General features: G+C 35.6%; 1 protein-coding gene across 8 annotated transcripts in view; it reads right to left on the reverse strand.

Moving 5' to 3' along the window:
- Positions 1–9,250, reverse strand: part of MLLT10 (MLLT10 histone lysine methyltransferase DOT1L cofactor) — a 127,495-nt gene that overhangs the window by 28,914 nt on the left and 89,331 nt on the right. For all 8 annotated transcript variants that reach the window (XM_027887592.1, XM_027887593.1, XM_027887595.1 and 5 more), the window contains one exon: positions 5,765–5,943. In XM_027887592.1, the coding sequence (XP_027743393.1) occupies positions 5,765–5,943 (179 nt within the window). The remainder of the gene's footprint in view (positions 1–5,764; positions 5,944–9,250) is intronic.

Consider the following 9,250-nt stretch of genomic DNA (forward strand, 5'->3'; position numbering starts at 1 on the left):
AAACTATGACAAGAAAAAAAACTCACTAGAACAGGAAGCCAAAAATAGTGTAGACTAGCGATGGGGAGAAAGAGCAGGGGACTACAGAGATCCAAAATTAGGGACTACACTAATTCAGAAAGTGAGAAAATATAAACCACAGGACAGATGCATCTGAAACATCATGTGCCCTACATTCAGAACCTGAAAAAAATCTCCAGATTCCTGAACTTTCACATTCCTCTGTTGCTAACAAATAACTCCAAATCTACTAGAAAAAAGTAAGCCTCATCTCCCTCTAAAAGCGGGTTTAGACAAAGAAGGATAACCACCACTACATGAATGCTAAAGAAAACCCTGCTGTTTTTCTACTGCTCCTAAGGGGAGTAAAGCCAAAGGAACTTCAAGAGGGGACAATGGAAGTGATAAAAAGAAACTTATTTCACTCAGAATTGCAACTGAGCAGCAACACCTACCTTCCCAATTATCACGTCTCCACCTTGGAGGCAGTAGTCCAGTAGCTACCTAAAGTGGACCTATCATGCCATCACAAATAAATCCTGCATGCAGACGAATAACAAACAGAAACTATAAGTATTTCTTCAGTTTCCCTATTTCTGTGCAAGCTACAAGAACTGCTGTTAAAGACACTTCTTGTCCTTTTCCTTCTTCATTATCTGCCTCTGTGGCAAAGGAAGCACAGTGCATAAAGTAAGGGTTGGGAATTTGGGCAGAAAATAAAATAGAAGCTGCAGAGGAGAAAAAAAAATAATAATCCAGCAGCAGCAAAAAAACCCCACAAAAACAAAACAAAACCCAAAACAAAAACAAACAAACAAACAAAAACATCAGAAAGAGAAAATCTTTTGGATTGTATCTGTAGAAGAAGTTATGGCAAGCGTGTGCAACATTGCTTGAAAATGCCTCAGAGATGTGCTTATTACAGTCACTAAGAGCAGAGACACCATAATGCAGAAGAATGAAGAAATTAATCTACAAAGTAAAATTTTATATTGAATTGTCAAAAGAATAAATCCTGAACATTTATGAATAAGCTGAGATTACTATAAAGATCATACCTTGCTGAACCATATGATAGCAAACTCAAAAACTTGATGAGCTACAAATTTTTTAAGGTTGTATATTTTAAGCAAACTACTACATGCCATTTCCACTCCCACTAAAAATACTACTGAAATGAGATGACAAAATACTTAAATGCATTTTTTCTTAAAAGCAATAAAGACACTAAATGGCTTTAATAATCAATGACTGAAGAAAGTCAAAACCTTTACTTCCAATCCTGCAGTTTGATCCTGCCTTCAGAACATGGAGATCCCAGAAACAATCAACCACAGAGCACCACTAGGGCAATTTCACTCATTTAAGTCATCAAAAAGAACAGAAATCTCAACCCATTTCAATCTCAATCCCTACCAAAATAGCAAACATTCAAATATATAATACTAAATCTACTAAGCAAAAATTTGGGGGGAAAAAAATAATTTTTCCATTTAACAATCATTTCCTGACAAATAAAACCAAATCTTGCTGTGCAACGCCAGAAGACACTGAGGCTCCCAGGTCACTGCTTTTTCTATGAACGTATGTTAATCACTAAGAATTAACTTATTAGAAAGAGCAATACAGCAAACTGTTACAGAACAGTGTAAGAGGCTGACAGATATTTTTCCTATAATTATGAAACACAAGGAAATCTTTGAGATAAAAACGGAGCGTAGGACCTTAAGAGTGGAGCAACTTGTGAGCTGGCTTAAAAGGGAGAAATTCAGATTATACTCAAATTCCAAATGCAAGAAAGTGAGGGTTTTTTTTAAACAGAGGACACATATAAAGTTTACATAATCATGTAGAAGTTAAGCATACACTTAACAAGACACAAGTTTGGGATACAGTAGTTTGCTGTTACATCCAAACCAGGCAGTATCCACAAACATGTCAAGAGGATCAATTCATGGAAAAACAGGAGCAAATATTTGTGTGGACTAAACTGTTTCCCTTCTCTCCTGTATTCCTTTTTTCCCCACATTATTGCAATTATTAAATGCACTGTTATGGTAATAAAGCCTCACTTGAATTAAGCAGTGTAACTTATGTGAGGCTATGCCCAAGACATATAAAAAAGAACAGGATGCAAAAAATCTGCATTTCCAGCAAGTGGCATTTTTACTAGTCCAATGATTCCCACCTGGTGAAGAACGCCAGCACTTGAATTCAGTTATGGCACAGCACAAAACACAAGTTAATAATGCTTTCTGGATTTTTTGGATTGGAATAAAAATTATGAGTGGCATGAGAGAAAATGGGACAGAATAGGGGATTGTAACAAGGCCCATACTGTATTTTTATCGTAAAACCAAACAAACAAAACCTACAGTATGGGAACTATCATACTGATTAATAGAATGAAAAAATCAAAATCCAGAATTTTCAAGTTGTGAGATTTTCTGAGTTTTAAAATCAGTGTTGTTTAATTGTTGATGGAAAAAGCAGCACTTTGAAATTCAAATCGCTGAAGTTTTACCTGGGCATAAGTTACTAAAAATAACAAAAGAGATTTTGTTACTTTGAGTAGTATTAAATTTAATAGTAATATTATTTAATAATATTATTACCTAATTTAGGGCAGTTGCTTTCAATTGCTTGCAAGTTTTTTTAATACTATGAACAAAATTTTCTGTTAGACTATCATACCATCCTAATCAAAATATATCAGGTAATTCTGAGACTAATTCTATGGAAACATTTTTTTTTCCCAAGACCTTCTCTCTGGAATTTCTTAAAACTCTTTTAAAAAATGCAAAAAAAAAAAAAAAGCATCAAAAATAGACAAATTTATGATGTCCCTAAAATCATAATTACAAACACCCAATAGAGATCGAGGAAAACAGCTGAAATCTTACAGGATACATCTTAACAGCAGATCTCTGAGGCTATTCCAATTTTTAGTACCATTCCAATTACACATCTGCCATCCTGACCAGATAACTGAGAGGCCAAGGTTTGGTCATACTTGCTCTCTTAAGTAATAGTAGTTTAGGTAAAACCTAATTTTTTAACTACTGCTTTTTATCTGCTATAGAGGTACAACCACAGTTTAGCTTAAAACCTAGGGTAATGGTTTTCTTTTTATCAGAATAGTGCACAAAAAATATATTAGCACACTCTTCTTTGAAGACTTCCATGGTGAAGAGGAGACTACATCCACAAGAGCCCAGTAAGAAGACACTGCATTCTGATGTAACTTTGCAGAACTAAGTAGGTAAACTTTAACCCTTGACATATAATCAGTCATTTATGCTAAAACTGGGGTGGGGGGGTAGGGGGGGAGGGTAGTAGTGTGGTGGGAGGGGGGGGAGAAGAGGAACAACAACAAAAAAACAAAAACAAAACCAAACCAAACCAAACCAAAAAAAAAAAAAAGCTTTGCTTCAATTGGAGAACAACTACACGGTAAACTAGGCTCTCTTGACTGAATCTCTTCAGACTAGTAAGGACCTTATGCACTAAAAGAGACTCACTGAAGCTGTGGGGGACTTTGTTAATTCTCTGTTCAAAGCCATGAGCTCACCTTTAAATTTGTCAACCAAAAATTCTCACCATTTGAATTTCTCTGTACGGTTCAGAACCAAAAGACTCTTTCATGATAGTACCTGTGACTAAGATCCTAAGAAGTAAATCTGTGACCACTTGAAAACAAGTCTGCTAGTGAGGTAAGATACATAACTCCTTTGCTTCTTTGGGGAGGGGAAAAAAAGCCCCCAAGGCAACTCCCAGACAACAAAGCTAAAGAAAGGTCAGGAATTTCAAGCACTTAACCTATGGAGGGCTCTCTGGTTCAGCTAAACAGTAAGAGAGGGTATACTTCTCTCTTTGTGACAACAAGAGCTAAAAAAATACTATGGTATTTCTGTTCCTGACTGCTAAATATGTGTTTTGTCCCGCCGCTTTTTGATGTTTATCCTCTGACAGAGGTTAACAAATAGAAGTGATGGTGCACCACTCTTCCTTATTTAACTTTTCCATGTCAACTGATTTTACAGTCCTTTTGTCTTATTCCATCTTAGTGTCTCTTTTTCAGGCCAAGAGTCCTTCACTATTTACTCACTCCTTATAAAGATGTCCTTTGCCATTGTTCACTGCCATGGCTCTTCTTGTACCTCTTGTGGCATGTACCATATCTGTTTTGAATAGAAACTGTCCTCTCCCCTTAACATGGACTTTATTTGCCCTGTTACCACCTTGTCAACACAGGCTGGTGAGGTCTTTAAGCAGTTTGTGACAGCTGATCTTCATAATAGCTCATTGCATAACCCAGCATAATCAGCAAACTTGGCATCTGTTCCTCCTTTCCTCAGATCATTTATGAGTTGAGCTGCACAAAAGGCCAAGTCTTTCCAAGGCTCTGATGGCAAACCTCTCTACTGTGGAAACTGAGCATCATCTTATTTGGGGTTTTTAAAATCTTTTCATCTGCTACTAAACTATGACACAACCCTTCCCCTTATCTCCAGACTGTTCAGTTGAAGAGTCTTCAGTGAGTTACGGTGTGTAATAATCTTTGGAAATGAAAAAAAAAAAAAAAAAAAGAGAGAACTTGCCAATACTTTGTCAATATTTTTAGTTCATTTCTTTAAAGTAGTTTCTATCAATTTGTGCAGAAGAGATATCACCCAATTTTGGGTGAAACCACCTTATATCTTTAGGAAATCAGGTCAGAAGAATTATCTAAAAATATGAACTGCCACCTAAAACAACAACTTGTTATTTGACATTGAAATGTATGCTGTGTTGGTCTTCACACAGTATTGCTGCTACACATGTACTATACTCATCTTCATACACACACATTAACCTTGATTTTAATTCTTCATGTTTATATCCACTATCTTAAATCACTGTAGTCTCTTTGAATTAAAAGTTGATTGCTTGTATGCACGCAAGAAGATATTTATTTTAAACATTCATTGTAAGAGAGATTCGCATCACAAAATGAAAAATACAAGAATCAAGAAATATAAAAATCATCATGTCCTGTGTAGTATTCCGTCATATTTGTACACTAATCTTGGTGGCTTTCTCGAACTATAACTTTGTACTCCCTTGTCTTGATAAATGTGATCTTGTTCAACCTAAATTCATATAAAATACTATCATAAAGATATTTTTTCTGGTTCATTACTTCTACTATGCCACCGTTCTGCACTTCTCCTGTGTTTCCCTTACTCCTTCATCATCAAACATGAACTACATAACTTCATTTGCATGACCTTTCAAATACAAAACTATAACATATATATCAACATTCATTTGTTATCAAGGCCACCTCTTTGGCAGGGCTAGCCTTAGTTATCCATTTGCCAAATACTCCAAACAAACCCTCTTTTCTTTAACTGATACCATCAATTTTGCATAAAACATGGAAAACTTTACATATTTTCCTCTTTTAAATCCTTTCTTAAAATATTTTTCTGATAAAAGACACTGGTTAGAGCACTGACGACTTTTAAACAAAATTTTTGCTACTAGTCATAATATAGTCATTATTACTAAACACTTCCTCGGACTATTTTCTAAAAAATCTATGTGCTCTACAAAGATGAGACTATGTAATATCACGGGGAATTCCTAGTCCCTATAACGTTTTCACAACAAATACAATGTTTATTAACCTATTTTCCAAACAAATTATGTTTTCTTTTAATACTGAAAATAAGCAGGTCAATAACATGGTTTGCTATCTTAAACTCTTGTGATAGTTTACCTGAGTTGCAGCAAAAACAGTAGTTACAGAAGGCGCAGTTGAAGGTGATAGAGCTCCCACTTGCTGCAAGTGCCCTGAAGCCTGCTGAGGTAAATGAGAACTGGAAACGGGAGTGCTAGATCCTGAGCCAGATACTGCATTTGGAAATGATACTGCTACATCATTGCTGCTAAAAATACCTGAAAAAAATTACAAAAACGATTACATGCATCTCTCTCTCTCCCCCTCCCTCTGTTTTCCAGTAACCATGTAAATATGCAGTAGAAAAATTAATCAAGACAAACAAGATCACTTAATACATAATGCAGAAAGCTCCTGTGTTGAAATTCTAACCATGCTGATTGATAAAAGTGCTCTCGTCATTTCACATTCTACAGTTCAGGGAACACAGATTGATTCAGTTTTAAGTTTTTGTAGAAGGTGATAAATATTTACGTGCGTTACAAACTGCTCAAATATTAACAGTAGCAGAATTTTTGGCTAAAATGCCTGCCTTCAGCTGAGTCTGCTATCATAGGTTGTTCTTTAAATGAATTACTGTTAAGTAAAGAATGAAGTATTGGGCTATATAGCTGAACATACACCACACAAATGGAAAAAATACTTTTTAACTTTAAAGTAAATGTTTCTAAACAGCATACATTTATCCAAAACTGTAATTTTGGCAGCTAAGGATTGCTTGTGCTTTTTCAGAAAAATACTGACAGCAAGTCTGAGGACAAAGTACTCAGATTTGCCCGTAGAACTGGTGGTATTTCATTTATTCACAAACAAAAATTCCATCCATGATCTATATGAATGCTTGACTAACATTTCTGCTAGAACAGCCAACAAACAAATGACTAAATACGTTAACATTAGTCAGACTTGTACGTTAGCAATTTAAACAGGAAGAGTTCATACCCCTCTGTGAAGCCATTACTTCTGTTCATCTACATGCAGGGTAAAGTTCATTATAGAGGTTGGGAAAAAAAACCCTACTGACCAGAAGCCCAGGACAAGAAGTAGTACCTGTCTATGAAACCGTTAGGCTCCACGTGCATTAGATAAGTGAGCTGTCAGCTGGCCAAGGAATATCAAGCATGGTAGCACTGAACTGCAGTTAGAGGAAGAGTGCCACAGGGAGTAAACAGAAGTAGAATGAACATGGTTAGATCAAAAAAAGCAACAGAACTGAAATGCCAGTTAGAAGGCAAAGGGTGGAGCTAGTTTGTCACTCATACAAATAAGGATTCGAAGAAGGCAGTGACAATAAGAAGATACTCAATGTTAAAACACCACTTGCCACCCGGATATCCCTCTGAGCACAGGCAGTCTAGGGAGACTAACATCATCCAAACCCATACATAATATGCAAACACTGATGCATCTTAAATTCCCTGCCTCCATTAACTGTCAAGAAAAACGGAAGAGAAAAATCAGCCAGTCCCAGTAGAGAAAGAAGATATGAAAAAACAGCTGAAGACACATCCCGACAACACTTTTTGCTGCCTGCCTAACCAAGGTTAGTGACTTGTCATCTTCTCCCCAATCTCTTCATTATAGAGCCATTCAATACCTGCTCTGCTGTTCTTCTGACTTCTGTATCTTCTTCCATTTAGTACACCTCCCCCTCCTTGATTTTTTTTTGTCACCATACCCAAAACCTACAGTTATGGCACTATTAGCAGTTAAGATCCTTAAACTGTTCACTTCACGATGACCTTTTCCCAATTTTATCATCTGCCTCATCTAACTAGACAGTACATTTTATGGATTATGCTCTAATTTGTCCCTACACACCACCAAAATGAACACAATTAACAAACAGCCTTGTTACTGAATCTACTCTTAAATGTGATACAACTACAACCACAAAAGCTGAAATATACCCCAGGTCCTCAAAAGATTTCTTTTATCTGCTTTTAATAAGCAATTTCAAATTAATAAAAAGGATGAGATTTGTCCCTTGTTTTTTGAATGCCTGAAAACAATTAAACATATACACATTCTTGAAAAATATTAGATTCTCAAGCAATTATCAGGCTTCAGGAATCATACATTTTAAGAGTAAAAATAATGAAATATCACAACACCTGTGATGAAATCATAAGAGCTCATCACCACAAATACTATCACTCTCATAAAATATCAATAGTAATGAGAGGAGAAAACAAAATTTTTGGTGAGAGTCAAGTACTAAAAAAGGAGGCTATTTTGCCAGAAAGGGAAAACAACTCCAAAATTTTAAAGCCCTTGTAGATTTTTTTCTTAGTTTTTAAAAATCTTACACATTTAGTAACTGCAGAGCTTCTGCTGCTTCTATTTTAATGATAAGGTTTATTCTTCCTCTTAAAAATAAAATTCTGGAATACAAGCAGATAGTAATGAAATCACAGGCATAAAAATATTTCAAAAGAAAAACAAGCCAGTGGAATGAGATAAGCTAATATTTGATGCTAGTAGCTTCAGTAGTATTAAAACCACTATTTGATGCTGTTGCAAAATACAGGACAAATATGACCTATCCACACACGCTGTTTGGGATAAGTATTTTTATTCAGCAATACCTTACTTAGCACATAAAGTACATGCACCTTCTGGAACTAATCATGCAACCAAGATATTACTCCATGCGAGCATTGAAATAAGAACTGTATGCTAAAAATACAAATAAATCCTTGATTTTCACACCATTTCAAAAAAACTTGTGTAAAAACTATGCGCATATTAGAAAGCCAAGACAGAACACATTTGAAATGTCTTAAATGCACTAAGTTGTCCTTTGGGGTTTGAGGAGAGAGAAATCCCTTTCTGGATCGGGAAGGAAAATAACGAAAGCCTAAACAAATCACTGTTAACTACATTAATGTTTAAAACAAACAAACCACCTTGAATATCTTCCCGTATTACTGAAAAGCCAAGTAGCCATAACTTATAACTTGTGATGAATGTAATTGTGTAATTTGCCAGAGGCATAAACAGCATGGTCAAACATAACCTTCAGCATTTTAAAAAGAACACAGTTCTTTCTGCTGCAGGTGGAAACAGCCATGTAACACTGTTTGGTTAAAGTCTGACTGTGTGTAACACCATGAGCACAGCTGCACAACACTGATTTCAGGTTCTAACAGATAAAATACACATATAGCCTGCACTGTTGGAGTGAAAGGCTTAACAAAAAGGCAATCAAAAAAAAAGAGAAGCATCTCTGGAAAACAAATAACTGCCTATGTAGTAATACAGAGCAGAGAACACATCTGATAATGCATATTGGGGGAAAAAAAGTACATTCTTTTTTTCTGACAATCTATGACAAAATAGCTAGTAGAGAAAATAAAAGAACTTCAAGAATACTAAAAAACAGCCTCAACTTAGAACTAGCAGTGCAGCAGCATACACCATGTGACACACAGAACAGTTTTAGTGATTTTATTCAAAATTTCAAAAAGAAGTAGTTCCATGAGCAGAAGACTTAACATAGAAGAATAAATTCTGGTTTTCAAC

This window comes from Empidonax traillii, unplaced genomic scaffold (genome assembly GCF_003031625.1).
Source record: "Empidonax traillii isolate 1590-97213 ecotype Southwest subspecies unplaced genomic scaffold, ASM303162v1 scaffold217:size1918799, whole genome shotgun sequence".
Lineage (NCBI taxonomy): Eukaryota > Metazoa > Chordata > Aves > Passeriformes > Tyrannidae > Empidonax > Empidonax traillii.